Consider the following 17,028-nt stretch of genomic DNA (forward strand, 5'->3'; position numbering starts at 1 on the left):
TCGTCTTATGCTAAACGATTTCGGGGCCGCTGTGGCTCAGTGGTAGAGCGTTCACTTTTAGTGAATGCTTTACTTGGTTCCATGCGAGCCTGAGCCAATTGGGCTTTGTAGTGGTCAAATATCATGTGCATGGGTTTTCTCAAGGTTCTTCCGTTTCCTCTCACTTTCTTCATTTCACAATTTATTCACTACCATCATCGCCGTCTCCTTTAGTGTACAGGGCATAATCGTAGGACGTAAAACTGAAAGATTTCATTTTCATTTCTATGGTTTTTTTCTCTATTCGTATTTTCAGAATGAGAAAGGTCAACAAAATCAAACGGTTGGACTGATCAACGAAAAGTGCTGCACATGACCACAAGTATTCTTAACGTTTTATCATGATTCTTGAAATTCGATTCACTATATTATTGGATCCAGGAGTAAAAGTGATGGGGGACACGAGAGGACGCCGTTACTTCACTTCCAAAAAAAACATTTATGGCGCCCCTCCACTTCATCCGTCCCCCTACCTTTACAGATCCACTTTTACCCCAGATTGGATCCAGAATAGCCATTGGAGAGATTTTTTCAAATAGTCCAAATAGTCCAAATCACAGAAATACAAATCAAGCTTCAAAATTACTCCATGTGGTAAAGTTCATGATTTCAAGGTTGCGTTTCCATCTACAGACACATTTCCCAATTTTAATGTCGTTCCATACTTTGTTGTATTGAAATATTGCTAAAATTGGAACGCGAAATGAGGATTTTTGCTTCGTTTTGCTCTAGACATCAACGCTTACGATTGATTTACTTAAGTATAATTTTAACTTTACAAAAAATATTGTTGAAGCTTTAAGTAATTTTCGGTTCCGAATGTAAGACTAATACAGCTTTTACATCGAAACATTATGCTATGATTTGATAATTGACTTGCACTATCAGCTACAAAAATACTTTTTCCTTGAATGAACTTTCCTTGAATGAAATACTTTTTCCTTGAAATGAAGTCTTTGAGTTTACTTGAGTTTTACGTCCTACGGTTATGCCGGTTAGGCTAAAGGAGACGGTGATGATGAGTAATGAATGAAATGGTGGAATGAAGAAAGTAGGAGGAAACGGGAGAACCCCGAGAAAACCCACGCACACGGTGTTTGTCCACCACAAAGTTCACTTGGCGGGGGCTTGGTTCGAACCCTGGACCCCAAGCACCACAGGTGAACGCACTATCACTGAGCCACCGCGGCCTTGAATGGACCAATGAACCTCAACGTTTTAAAATCTGAACTTCTGAAATTTCACAAGACACTATTCCCCATTCTGACTTTCAAACGAAGCTTCTTTCGTCCACATTTTCAATATTTAAGAACTTTCCTTTCGTCTTATATAAGAGATGGCCTGAAGTTCTGCCTTACGTTTTCTTACGTTTTTATAAAAGAAAAAACCAATAAGAATGAATTGCTTTTTAATTTAAATATTTTCAGGAAAGCATTAAATCAAACGATTTTTTAAGAAAATAAAAAAGGAATCTCTAAATCATTAAATGAATTTATTTATTTATTTGCTTTTTTTTACTACCAATATTCTATGGACATAGTAACTACAGCCATTTTAAATTGGAAACTTAACATTAATAATGAAAGACAGAAAGGAATTTTAGAAAAAAAAGTAGCCCAGATGATAAAGTTAAAATTCCAATTTCAAAGTTTACCTTGTGACTAAGAAAAGATCCTGAAGAATCTCGGACAAAATGACCAGACGCGGGATTCGAATCTCAGGCCTTCCGATTTTGATGTTAATATTCCGGTACTAACAGTTCACCTACGCCTATTTAACTCTATATTGATATTACTCCTAAATTTATTATTATCAAGAACGTAATACTATCCTGTAGGAATGTGCTACTTAGATACAAGAAAAGAACATAAACATCTCAATCAGTTCAAGGTTTTAGAATGTAAGAGTTCTACTCCAATTTTGATTTCTCTGATTTTATTTTCCTAGACCAGTATTGTTGAAACGACTGTAAACGTGAGACAACATTAGGGGAAAGAGGGGAAGTTTTGGCCATTGTTAGTAGTGTGATATTTAAGGTGACCTGTTGTTTACTTTGGTGTTACGAAACACCAACAGGGAAGAAGTGGGAGATGAGAGGAGAGAGAGGATTGTTGTGTTGTGTGTTCTTTGCTTACAAGACAAGAAGGGAAGGGGGGAAAGGGGCGCGCGCCGACAATGTCCCACGTGACTGAGGTGTTGAGATTAACTAGCTTGAAATAAACTCGTGGTCCAGAGCAGAAAGTGTTTCAGTTAGTGAACAGTTAGTCAGACAGTCAGCAGCTGAACGCAAGGCCAGGAGAATGGGAGCACCTGAAGGAAGCTCAACACAAGTGGCTGCACCTTCAATCGTCTCCGTAGAGTTCGAGGTCTTCGGACAAGTACAAGGTAAGCCTCAATAGCTTTTTGGATTCTTACCTACTAATTGCATTCATAGACTAATTTAATCCATGTTTAAGTATTAACTTAACGTGTCGTATTATAAGTGTTGGTGTGTTCATGTACAGAATAAGCATTGATAGATAGTGTGAAATCGTTATTAGTGTGACAAAAATTAATAGTTTCATTTCAAAAGAAATCGTCAAACAATTCTTAAACGTAATGTCGAAATACGTATTCCAACAGTTGTACAATGAAGCAAGTGAACTTCAAGTGGGAGTACTAAAAACATATCATTTCAGTGCCTATCAACCCGAAAATACACCACCAGAAACGTATTCAAAATATTTTAGTGCTTAAGTGATAGTGTAGTGATTACATTAGTGGCGGAAAGTTTAATGCTTTAGAACAATGTTTTTGCAGCTTACAGGATCATCGATTTCAATGAATTATCATTGCAAAGAAATATTACTGTTTTCTAAAATTTCATAACGAATTCTAATATTTGGAAATCTAATCCCTGGTGGTTTATGAAAGCAAAATTTGAAGTTATCAAACTTGTTATAAAAGTGAATGATGCAAGATATCTCACCACGGAAACATATTTCCCTATTCGAAAATGTAACTTGTTCATATTCAGTTGATTTTTAAGTCAGTTGAATTTGCAGATCTCTCTTTTACTTCAATGTCACGCAGAATATCCAATTTTCACCAAACATTTTCCAGCTTATAATATGACGGTGCTTTTAGTACATAAAGTGCACCTCAAACTCGACTAACTTTAATCTCAGAAAGAGTTTGAGCTTAAGTAAATAAAGTTCAGCTTGAAAATTGTACGTGTGAATTCAAGTGAATGTCAACCTAAAAAACCTTATTGCAACGAATTAATTTTACGTCTCATATTTATGCCCTTGTAGGCTAATGATTAATGAAAGTGAATGATAACAAAAGACTTAGTGCAATTAGAATGTAGAAAGAAACAGGAGAACTTCTAAAAATCGAACCGACATTATGTTGTCCACCATAATCCCACATGGGCTGGGATCAAACCAGAGACCTCTCGTACTGAAAATAAGCGCTTTATCATCAAGTTATGGTGCCACCCAGTAGCGAGATCGAGTTTTGTGATAATCTATAGAACTAAATATTTACGTAATACTAGTTAACGTTTCTAGCTGTAAGTATGCAATAGAGAAATCGTTTCAATTGGACTATTGTCGAACAATTTGATAGAAATTTGCTTGCTTCAAGACCGCCAGACTAATTATCTCTACCAGAGACTTTGTTTTCTTTCACAACCCTCTTTGAGTTTCAGTGATAACATAAAGTAAAAATAAATGGAAGAACTACAAGCATATAACTTCAAATTAAATCGAAACTAATCTTGAATTTATATCATCAACTACAAAAATAGTTCATAAATACAGTTTTTTAAGTGAATAATAGCTACATAAGCTAAAAATGCAATTTAACTTTTCATGTCTACATTAATTTATTCAAAATACATGTAGTTGCCTAAATCAAGAAATTTTCAGGCGCAAACTATGCTTTGCAGTAAAGAACATGGGAGTATTCAATATGAAAGGTGTCCAGACATGAAACTCAATAGACTTCATCTTGAGAAAAAGTTTTAACTTCAACAAATGTGAATATGTATTGGTGACTACGAACTCTAGTTTAGATTGGAAAAGTGAGTGCAAATTCGAATCAATTTTAAACTCCATTTCATATTAAGATAAAGTTAGTATTAAGTACTTTATCTTAATATGAAATGCAGTTTAAAATTGATTCGAATTTACACTCACAGTTTCAATCTAAACTAGAGTATGTAGTACACGAATGTTGGGAGATGTGAGTGAGTGGGGAGTGAGTATTAGGTACTTAAAATCTGCCCACTATAATAAGATATAATAAACAATTGAAATATACTCAACTCCAAGTTAAGTGACGTTTATGCAGCACGGATTTCTTTTTAATCTTTTATTATAATAAATTGCAACTTTCCGAATCCAAGGAAACTTCGGGTTTCTTGGTTCTCAGTTTATTACTTCCACATTCAAAAAGCTCTCCAATCGCTTCACGATACTCGGTCAACACCAAAGATAATATGACTTCGCCGGAAATTGAATCCGTCAACTATACAAGACGTTTATCAAAGTGATGTAAACGGGAGAAAAAAAATTGCCTGGATTAATTTTTTCGTAATTACTTCACTTCCAGGATGAATATCAAGATACTGGAAACTTTGTGTGTAAGTTGGTGACTAGTACTGCTTTCCTGAAGATTACATTCTACAAATGTGTTTAAAATCTGTTAGTAATCATATCTATATTCACGACGTACTTTCACTACCAATTGTATTGCTATGAAGTATTAGTTTCAGAGTTTATGGAACACTAGATAATCCTTGATTCGACGAAGATTAATTTTGAAAATATGCTTGTTTGTTTTTTCTCCTCGTTACCACTAAACATGCTGCGGACACTAGTATACTTATTACAGATATCTAATGCACAGGGAAAAGACATTTAATTCCAGGTTCCTTTCACAAATACGAAGTGACTAATATGGAGAAACGAAGTAAGAAGTGTTAAGTGCTATAATGAGCTATGCTATGCACTACGTTTGCATCTCGCATGCTAATGACATCTTTCAAAAGTTGTATGGGCAACAAGAGCAAGAGTGAACACTTTTTGTAAATCAAAGAATTGCGGTGGAACGGTGACAGACAAAAACGCAATATGTTCTCTATGTGAATCCTGTTATCTCCAATAACATATACAGTTTAATTGTGGCAAATCAAGCAAAGGATACAGAGGAATAACATAGTTTTGACGAAGGAAAAATTTTGTACTCTTGCCCCATTTGGTGGGGTAAGAGTAAACAACGGTTGAGGCAACGATGTACAGTCGAATCAAAACATAGAAACGTAGGCATAAACACCAAAAAATACATTGAATCATATATATATGTACTGGTTATATAGAACTAAGGAAGTTATAAAATATCAAACAGATTAGTATCAAATGGAACTGCCAACAAATGTTACAGTACTGTATATTATACATGTTATAATTACAAAATATAAAAATAGGAGAAATCAGTTCAACATTCATCACGAAGCACAAAATGTTACTTGCGGTACACACAGTGGTCACACACGTACACAGACTTCCTTTGATTAAGATTGGAACATTATTCGTGAGACCACTCGTTGCATACGATACAGGAAATCCTCATTTCACCTCTTGGTGTATCTGAAAACAAGTCCCCACTGAATTGGCTGGGCGTATCCATGAATGTGGATGACTTTGATGCGAATTTCTAGCTTATTTTGTGTTCCCGTGCGACATGACATATGCTCAACTACTCGGGTTGCGAAATTCTAAACGATAATGCAAACATTTTGTTAGTAGTCTATAGCTGCCAACTTCTGTCTTACCTCTGCAAATGTTTTTACTCAATGTTACCTGTTGGCTCCTACTTTTTTTTTTTTACCCAACTTTAAAACAAGCGGCAAGTGTGAAAGTTCACACTTGCTTCGTACACTCTTGCCCCGCTTCAGGTATCTTCCAATAATTGCCTGCCATCTCCTGCCAGACCACTTTTTTCTTTTGCGTACCACTGATAAGAAATACGAACTTATGCAGCTTTTCCAGGAAACATTTCCAATCCTGCAACTTCAACTGAAACTACGTTATAAACTGTGACACTTACCTACGAATCTTTTACTTTATTCCTTTTGCAACAAACTTTCTACTCTGCTGCTCTTCACACTACACGCACACGGCTCCCCTCCTTTTCCGTTCTGACATGTGTCATGCCGAACTAATTTTCAATATTCGCTTGTTTACCGATGTTGCCACTTCTTCGTCAATAGCATTTTCACTCTTACCCAGCGTTCACTCTTGCCCTGATTACCCATACCTCTTTGTTTCTAATATAAAGATATGTTTATATTCACCGTTTTTCTAGCAACTTTGTCATATGCTGGTCACGCCTTAAATTTATTTCTATGAACGTGAATAAATAGAAACAGAGAAAGAATGCTAACCATATTGTTAAGTATGATCGATGCTAACCATATTGTTAAGTATGATCGCTATGGACACTTTGGATCTATAATTGATCGCGACACTGGTTTGAGGAATCTTTAGTTCATTAGATCACTGGCTATGTCGGATCATTGGGCTTCTCTCAAGGCTCTTCCATTCTCCTCCACTTTCTTGATCCTACTTTTGACTTCGATCACTTCATCAATAATTTCCTCATCTTTTACTTATCGGGTTTTGAAAATCTGATACGAAACTATGCTTCTACCAGTTGCTTATTTAACTTATGAGATCTGTCCCTTTATTTTGTCTCTTTAATATAAGCAGTTTAATACACTCAGAATTTAGGACAAAATCATACGCACCCTTTCAATACTCTATTCCTTTATCTATACAATTAATTATAATAAACGATTCGTTTTCTTATTTTCAACCGTGCAGGAATCTACAAGAGAGAACTTTGCCACTTTTGTAACTGCTATTCTGTTGCATCTTCAGAAAATATTGTTCCGCAAGTTTGCAGGAAAGCGATACCGAAGAAGATGCAATAATCTTGATTATAGATATCCGCATGAAGTGTTGTATTGATAGCTGCAAATGCATTTTTAGGAATTCCTGCGATTCCCTAAATTTGTGCAAAAGTATACATATATGTCATTAAAAGTGTGCTGACCTAATTTATGGAACAATGTATACCACAGTTCATAATAAGATTTAAAATCTTGCAGCTTGTATTCGGTGAACCAATGGGAGTTCGTGTTCTGAGCAATAACCGAAGTTCCGTTTATTCTCTCTCCAACAAAAAATTTGTCTCGCTGAAAAATTAGAGCACAAATATCTTTAAACTTTAGATGTCGATAAGGAAGCACTGGTGAAAATTGTGGGAAGAATATTCTCTACTGAAAGTAATTAAAAAGATAAAAGAAGACTGGTTAGAAATTACTTGAGAAAGGATTGTCTCATTAAGGACGAGATAGAAGGAAAAAAGGAAGATGGATAGAAGACAAATTGATAATTATATTAAAGAGGGGATTTCTTACGAATCGAAGAGATTGGTGAAGGTCCGTAGTACATAGAAGTAGTAATGGTTTCAGAAAGTGGTGTACGGAGTACATTCTCTCCCACCCGAATCTACGAAATTTCCCCACAGAGTACTTATTGCCCTTTGGAATAACGGACCAAACACTTTAGGCTATTGAGTGATTGTTAACTAAACAGCAAATGGAAAGTTTGAAATTTGAAGGTTGTAGAGTTTAGAAGCAGCGCAATAGCATCTATGAAATCTGGAATTCATATTTCATTCCAGATTTCTGTACTGAAAACTATATGAGCCACAATTGAGATTTTTAGGAAGGAACAAAAAAATTAATAAGTTCTGAATCACTTTCCTATCGTCATATCATCCTTCATACACAAAATATAGGTTATTAGTGCTTTCGAGTGCTCTTCAATTATCCCTACAAATGTATTTAGATCGACAACCTATCAATCGAAAGCTTAAAATTTCCTCTCTGTTAAAAAGTATCTATGTTTTAAAATATTTTAATAATTCCTCACAGAACTGATTTTGGCCTTTCTGGGTTTGATAATGAGATATGTTCTTTCTTCGGATGAGAATTTTGGCGGAAATTGCGGTAGGACACTTTCCTTTTCACTCCCTGTTGAAAGTGCCTCAGGGTAAATCTGAAATCATTGCATGGAAAATCTAGCAACAAGTGACTTCCCACTAATATTATGGCACGATCTGATTAACCATCTGCTTATTTGATTCTGTTGTTAGGGTCATCCTCTGTTATATAATGGAGAATCTGAAATTTCTACAAATGGAAGATTTTTACTTTTCCAAAGCTCGATTTCAGTGCTCGTGTGTCTCACTGATTGCGTAGAGTTGGTCTGAAACTTGGCAAGTACTGCCAGTATGACCTCTTCACTTACTGGTCGTCTATCATAATGATCTCAGCTGATCATAACCTCGTGAGCTGATCTTGTTTCGTGAAATACACTTTTAAGTAATTTTCCGACTGCAAATATGACACATTGACCTTCTGGATGATTTTTGTTCCACTTGATTACCATCCATCACTGTATTCACCTTTTTCACCGCAAAGATGGTTCATTTCCGCTCTGTCTCATACTCTGTTTCCAAGCGCAAGTCGCAAGCCCGGCATTCAGATTCAATCGGCATCGAGCTTAATAAATGAATATGGGCTCATGTAAGAAACGAGTCCTATAAGTGAAATCGAACCAGAATCCGAATGAGGATAGTAAGCGCGAACACAGGCCTCATTATTCCACTACCTCAAAATGGTGTCTTTTACAAGCCAGTTTAAACACAGGCACCAGTTGTGGAAATATTTCTTTCTTTCTTCACAGCTATATTAATCGTGCTGTAGGCAGCATCACACTGGCTTTGTCCATGAAAGCTTTCAAAATACTTGAAGGATATTTTATTGATATTTGTACTATGAATAACTGTGTACAGAGGCATGGATATAATAATAGAATTCTTGTTCTGAACTCTGCAATCATCTGCAAAAAGGTCATCCATAACACATCCCTTTTCATATTATTTCTGCACAGACATATACTGCGTAGCCACTTCGGATGAATCTTTCCTATTGTCTGCCTCATGCGAAACAAAACAAGAACAATCTTTGCTTGCTAAATCATAAACGGCCAGGTTAAGAAAATCCTATCGTCTTCTGTAGAAAACATCGTTTTCATTTGTAAGCGGTAGATGGAAAACCTGTTGTAGATCAAAGTTAACACAAAAAGCTTTGTGTTTTTCTTTTGTCACAGCTTCCTCATATTTCTAATTCAATTCCAGTACTTTTTTCTTTTCACCAATGTATGCTTCAAATTTTTCTAGCACCTATGCTTTAGCTTCATCATTATCTAGATAATATTAACGGAGAGAGAACAGTGATTCTTTTTGGAGTAATGGGATGAAACGCTCTGTTTCTTAAACATTCTTCAATAGATTGAATGATCGGAAATGTTATGTTGGTGGCTAAGTTCTTTCTCATATAAGTCGTACATTTTAGTAATGTTTAGATCTTGACTTCAATATATTAAAACAAATTACATATTAAGATGAAAGAAAACCACAAAGAAAGTCGTTTGAGATAAGACTGTATGTGAAAAATAGAAAGTTACATTAGTTTTACTTACAAAGTATCGTATCTCGAATTACGGTTATTTGAGATAAATATAATTCTCTAAAATTGATAAACAATGCATATCAAGTTCCTTCTGTCACGGTTATCCTTAGTAATAGAGATACGCTAGTTAAAGAGATATATTAAATCAGCTCCTAAAGGGGAATTCGAGAGAAATGCCGTAACTCAAAAGTTGATTTGTTTTAGATACGACACTGCGAAAAATAAATATGATATGTAAAAGTATATTAATTCTTGTATACATTGTACACATTTCTTACATTGTTTCATTCTCGTGCTTAAAAGTTTGATGTAATTTTGTTTAGTATTGTTTCTTTAACTGTATAAAATGTACTTATTACATAATGTATGATGTTCTAAAACTGTGAAGACACTCAAATAAAAGCCAAATGGGATGCAATATAGCAAAATTAACTCTGTATCTTTATGCTAGGACTTGGGGGAAACTTTTATAGGTTAGCGGCGATAATGGTCTCTCAACCAATGGTACCCATAGGCTGTGATATCGCACTTTTATGGAAAATCCTCTCGAGTTGAACAGTTCACTCTGTCACCGAGCGCAGCGCTGCTATGCCCTTTTGCTTTTCATGCATAGGATAAAAGGAAATTTATTTACATTTAATAGGTGTTCAAAATATTATTCTTCCTGTTGAAGATGTTGAAGTATTTCTGCAAAATCTGGCATAAAGTGCCCGTGGTAATGCTGACACAAACGTCGATTGGGTGTTCTTTCAGATGTTCCATCTTCTCGCCATACGTGAAAACATTAACGTAAACCTTAAAGGTAAAAGTCAATCGTGGTTAGGCCAAAAGCTGGATTACTTCTTCACGAAGCCGCGCTGACCGAGCTGTGTATTTGGAAAATTTAAATTCAGATACTCCAAAATATACTTCCCGTAATGCGGAGAGGCGTCGTCATGCTGATAGAACGTCAAAACGACTTAATATTATCAACAAACTCTTGAACTCTTGAAGCATTCCTATCAAAATGAGTTATCTCACCCTGCGGATACCATGGAGTTCAATTCAAGATAGGAAACTTCCAGATAGCGATCACCATCGCCCTTGTGTTGTATAAAATTTGTCGCAGTACTTTACAAAGATACAGTGTTACTTTTGCTACGATGGCTTCACCTAGCTTTTATTCTATTGTATCCACCTAGCTTTTATTCTAGTTTTGAAGCATCCTGTGCCTCAGAAAACATATACATATATATACATATATCAACTTATCGTGATAGGTATCACAATAAATCTTTTCCATTGAATGTGCATATATTCATATGTTTAGAATAGCTGTCTTAGGAATTACATCTCAATATTCTCCAATTTCACTTCAGAGTCGGGATGAAATTGAATTTGTTATATCTACAGAATAATTATTTTTACTAAACCATAACTAGCATACTTTAGACGGAGAACGGCCAGTTGCAATTTAAAAAATATATATATATTGAAACAAATCTTTTAGTTAAATATCTAGTTTGCTAACAAAGGTACTTTCTTCTTCTTTCATTTCAGGGCTCTACTTCACAAAATATGCCCGAGATATGTGCGTTACATTGGGCATCGGAGGATGGATAAAGAACAGCAAGAGAGGAACAATAGTAGGAAAGATGCAGGGAGATAAGGCAAAAGTAGACGAAATGTAAGTAATAAGAAATGAAAATTAATTTTAAATGGATGAATCAAGCATGAATTAGTTCCGCCAGTATTTCAGGCATCGTTTGTTTCCAGTGAGTTACAAAGATTGGAACTTCAGATTTCCAACTTACAATAGTTGTTTTGCATTGATCATTAAATATTATAATGAAAAAAAGTAACTATTGTTTAGATTTTCCGAAAGAAGGAACTTTGAAGTACTAATGGATTAAAGATAAGGAAAATAAGGACATATATTTAAATGAAAATAAAGTGAAATATCATACAAACTTATGCTTTCTTAACCTACAAGACATTGTTTTGGAACCAAAAATGTTACTTTTGGAACTTTCGACAGCGGAAGTGACGAAATTACTTGACTCACCCATATCTGATCTTGTAATACTACAATAAAATAATAATCCTAAAGTTTAACGTCTCACGATTATGTACCGGAGCTAAGGGAGACGGTGATAATAAGATGGATGATAATGGTGGAATGACAAAAGTGAGAGGAAACACGAGAACCCCTAGAAACCCGGAGAATCTGGGTTCGAACCAGAAACCCTAAGCGCCAGAGGTGAGCGCAAAGTCGCTTCCCCAATAAGTGAAAAATACTTGTTTTGGGAAACACTACTTTGTGACCATCATGTATGACAGGAAAAAATAATAATGATAAATAATGATAATTAAAAACAATGTAACGAAAAAAGTACTACAGTTTTTTTTCGAAAGTTTCGTGCTTTTGCTAGTGATCTTTTTTTCCTGAAACGCAAAGCGAGATATTGCATCTCAAAATCTGATTAAAACGCTTTATTTCAAGAGGCAATATAATGCCAAAGAACACAAGATATCTTTGCCGTCAATCCTATGACCAGTCTCCAGCAATATGATGTGTAATCTACATGGTGGTCCAAAAGTAGCTATACAGTACGGTACTAAGCAGTTCATTGTATTTTGTATCATTTCTTGTTGTTATCCATCAGGTAGACTTAGTTTCTTTATTAATTGTTAACATCTGAAACTCTGAAGAGCCGAAGCAAAGAAACCTATAAACTAGAATGTTATACTTGATGAATGCAGGGGCGTATACCTACTTTTGGGCCACCTTGTATAGTGAACTAGTTTGTATTATTGAGAACCTAAAATACACACAAAGGGGAAATGATGAGTTTTCGAGCAAGGGTATATTTATCACTGAATGTTTAATAGTAGTTTATTTGGCATCGAAAGAAAACCGTTCTGTCTTGAAGGAAAGACTTTTTTTTTAATTCTAAAACTAGCTCACTTTTATAATAAATTATGATTAGAAGTGTATCGCATTTTGCGAAGCAATGTTTCATTTACATCGCATTTTTATGAGTTTGTATTGCAAACTGCGGTGCGATACCTCTTAAAAACACTAGTATATATAAATCCAGAAGTAGTATTAGGCTCAAGTGAATATTTTGTTGTAATAAAAATAGAGTTTATTTTTAAAATGGAGTAGCTCCATGTGTCAAAATCGGTATTTAGACTTTTTTATTTATTGATATATTGATACTAATTAACATTTTATTGTTGATTTTTATGATAGCGTATAGAAAAAACTACCCATAAAGCACTGGTAGGCCTGTATCCAACATCAGTAGGTTTGATTAAGTTTGGAGTTAAACATTCCTTTCCAGCATCGAGAGTCGTGGAGTATTTTAGTGTGAAAGTTATGTAGCACGTGCTTCTACCGAAAATCGAACATGAATCTTCCACATTAAAATGGGAGAACACTAACCATATAATTAAGTTCCTTTAATGTTCATATAATATCAATATGATGTCGAATAGAAATCCATGTGACGTACACTTGTCACTAAATATTTGTTTTATTAACAATGATTATACAAGAATATCTTGTATTATCAAAAGAATATCTTTATTCTGTAAATTTCCAAAAAGTAACGTAATAGAAAATAATCCCAAAATGTAATTCCAGTTATGAGAATAAGAAGTCGGAAGCTTCTATCATACTTATGTCTAGAGAACATGTTACATTTCTTAAGCTAACCATATGCAACGGTATCCTTGAATTTATAATATTATGATCCGTTATTTGATTTTTCTGTATATATTTAATAAGAAGGACATCGTATATCGTTCGCGATATATCATATAAAAATCACTCGATCTTGATCAAACTTAGCATTGAAACTGTCCTTGATTTGCTTAGTATGTATGTCAAATATGTTTCAAAGCAGACTTTTGGTTTCCAAGTTAAAGACCATTAAAGTTAGGATTTGAAATTAGTCGTATTTCAAGGGACTTCACTAATTGTTATTTTGAACAAGAGTTATGGGGTTATGCATGGAATAACCCTGTTAAATTTTAAATAATTGTCGTGAGTACGGTACTTATAATGATTTGTGAGAAATACTTTTATTCTGATTTTCGTATTTAGATCATATATTTCCAATTTGATAATCTATGACGTCACAATCTGTTTCTCCCGTTATTGATAATTACAACAAACCATTTACGGAGCAGGGAGAAAAAATTTCACGTTGTCAAACCAGTGATGGCAACCAAGCATAAACTTCCATAGTAAAGTCAATATTCTTTCAGGTACACAGCTCGTGGATTTATGACTATTTGATCGTAAATTTCTTAACTCCCATCAAGTGCCCACTTCCTCCCGTCTTGAGTTCTCATTGGCTGACTACTCAGAGCTCTAACGTCATACAAGTACATTGGTCAGTTGGAAATAACTCATTTATATGTATAAATACGGAGAGGTGAGCTTCGGCAAAAGCATATATTATAATTATTATAATTATTGAAGCCGAATCTCTTGAGCAGTACGAACGTGGAAATATTAGATAATTGTTTCAAATTAAGCTTACAAAGGGAAAGAATGGAAAGTTACGCCTCAATACAGCGATATTGCGTCTTACTATGTGTCTGATTATTTCTGCTAAGTGCTTAGATTAAATCTATCTTCTGGAACTTTACTATTTCCTGCGGGATCTTCTTCATCGTGAGAAAACAATAGGAGAGTAAAGATCTGATCAGATGCAGGAGCAAAATATCACATCCGAATCCATACCGCATCCGCAACCAGGGGCGTCATTTCACACTTCGCTTGAGGGGGCAAAAGCACCACTGACGTAAGACTTCCACGTTTTGTACTAATATATTAGTAGACAATCGATTAAAGTATACGTAAACCTCAAACTCTTGGGGGGGGGGCAATTTCCCCCTCCTGCCCTCCCTAAATGACGCTCCTGTCCGCAACATTTATATACGTGTTCGGAATATCTCTGTTCACATCTGCGGAAAATGAGATAACATCTACTTGCAATTTATTTGTTTCGTGACATTTATAATTTCAAAAATAGTTTCTAACAAGTAAGAAAAAAAACTTTCAATACCTCCTTTGTAGTTTTATGAATCCTGTCGTCTAACACCTATCAAATTCAAGCTAAACATTAAATACAAACTTTTCTGATTGTGAGCCAATTACGTTAAACAAAATGGAATAAAAAGCAAGGAGACAAAATGTACGAATGACCAATAAAATAAAGATGAATTCCTTCCTTAATATCTAACTAATATAACTTTTTAAATACCATTGCACGTCACTCTAACACCTCAGTGTATTTATTTACCGCATTGTCAGTGCGAAGCAAAAAATAATATCGAAACACACAAATGTACGTGTTCAGGTAGCAACCCTAGCAACACGACAACTCATTTCGATCATTCACAGGACTGAGAAGGACGGGTATATCACGTGTAATAAATACATTTTTGATCATGCGATGATCTCATGTTGCCTCACTCTCCTTTAGTAAGGGTAATACGTTATTCGCACTTAGTAATTACTTATTTTTTCATTTAGTAATCACATGTAATTTTGAGAAACCAGTCTAAAATTTGCTTCCTATTTCATGCTTAAAGTAGAATAATACAATCAATCTCAAAGTGAACACAAAGTGTGTTGCTGACTCATTCCAAGGGAAAAGAGAACAAACCTGGAATCCCTACAAAAAAAAAAGTACGTTCTATGTGTTAAAGACATGTGAAAGCAGCTGTCTATGTATTATTATAACCTACCATTTTAAAACAAGATGAATCACTCACTAACGTAAACATTCGTTCCATTGGCATTAGCAGAGAGGAATATTCAGGAGTTTAGCCAAAAAATGTCTTTGTTTATGTTCGATAAAGACCACACATTTAGAATATGAGCTAACTAAAGCTTTGTATAAACCAACAAGAGGATCTAACCAAATTGAAGCTACAAAATCATTACAAAAGATATTTATTTTCATATAATAGTTTTAAAGCATTTTAAGACAGTAAGTAACAACTTGGAAAATACCTAAGTAGGCCTATATAATTAATTCATTTGATTTGTATTATACAATAATACATTACGGATGAAATAGAGCAAATTTGGCAACTTAATAACACGAATTATATATTGTTATTCTTTCGAATTGATTCATTTCCGCAATCAGGGAAACTGAGTATGAAGTCGTTTCGTAACGGAATAATGTTATAATATATTTGTATTTTTTTATAATTGGAAATACACAGATCACTTTCGCTGCTGACCTTATATAGCTATGCAAATTCCTACTTCCTATCAATTTAGTCCATTTCTGAAAGATATATCAAGTAGTAAAAAGAAAAAGTAGGCATCTGAAATAAATCTTTAAACATTCTATTTTTAAGATGAATACAGAATATATTTGTATTGTCGGGTAAAATTGCTACTATATTACTTCAAACAAATAGTCTTTCACTTACATGAAAAATTGTCTTAGAACAGAAACATAGTGTGGAAAAGATGTAAAACTTGTTTCTTAATATTGGGTGAAAATGATAATAATATTCGCTATTTGTTTTCATTCATTTACAATATACTCCTTCATGTATTACTACGGAAAAAAGTAAACGGACGTGAGCTCAAACCATTCATCTGTATCCGTGAACGAAGTAACCCCAAAACAAGTAAACTTACAACTGCTTTCAGCATACAAGATCTTAACAATTGCATCGCTAGGTGTCAAGCAAATAATGTTTTCTTACAGATGTGAGCCCGAATAAGTTTTTCACACAACCGAGAACGAACCACCAGTAAAGGAAACTTGATGTAATGCCCGAACCTGACTCGGGTTACACTTGTACATAATTATTCCAGGTCCTACTTGGACTTAGAATTGAAAAGATTAACCCGGCAACGTGTTTCTATCATACTGAGGTAAAAAGAGACTCCTCTCATTCAGAACAAACTAAGATGGTCCACGGGAAAGGTACGGTTGACTTTGGGACCCATATAAGGTGATGTAGTCAGCAGCATAACACTCCAACTCCCGAGGACACCGAGTTTCCCCAGGTAGTGTGTTTGCAGAAACTGGATGAACCCGGTAGCCGCTTTGGAACGATTTTTGTAGAGTGTAGTCTGAGGGAGGAATGCTATACTTCCGAAACCGTTACTTTTCTAGTTTATTTTTTAATATTCTAGCCAGCCTTGTAAGAAAGCTTTGTTTTTCTTTATTCAAGATGGACACAAGGCCATATTGCCATAATATACTTCGTATATGTATTTGGAAGTCCTAATGTGTTTATATATTTTGATTAAATACTGTAATGAAAGCGCAACTCATAATATTTTCTGAAAAGGTTCAAGAAGAAAACTCATACCGACCAATAGATTTACAGAGGTACATTGCTTCTTTCACATACGAGATTCCAAATACAAA

The 17,028-nt window shown here is 34.7% G+C and overlaps 1 protein-coding gene across 1 annotated transcript in view; it reads left to right on the forward strand.

The window, feature by feature from the left end:
• Positions 1-2,260: 2,260 nt before the first annotated feature.
• Positions 2,261-17,028, forward strand: part of LOC145688925 (acylphosphatase-2) — a 31,652-nt gene continuing 16,884 nt past the window's right edge. The window contains exons 1-2 of the mRNA XM_081763092.1: positions 2,261-2,424; positions 11,168-11,294. Coding sequence (XP_081619218.1) covers positions 2,340-2,424; positions 11,168-11,294 — 212 coding nt within the window. The 5' untranslated portion in view covers positions 2,261-2,339. The remainder of the gene's footprint in view (positions 2,425-11,167; positions 11,295-17,028) is intronic.

Source organism: Thermobia domestica, chromosome 7 (assembly GCF_964235325.1).
Source record: "Thermobia domestica chromosome 7, izTheDome1.hap1.1, whole genome shotgun sequence".
Taxonomy (NCBI): Eukaryota; Metazoa; Arthropoda; class Insecta; order Zygentoma; family Lepismatidae; genus Thermobia; species Thermobia domestica.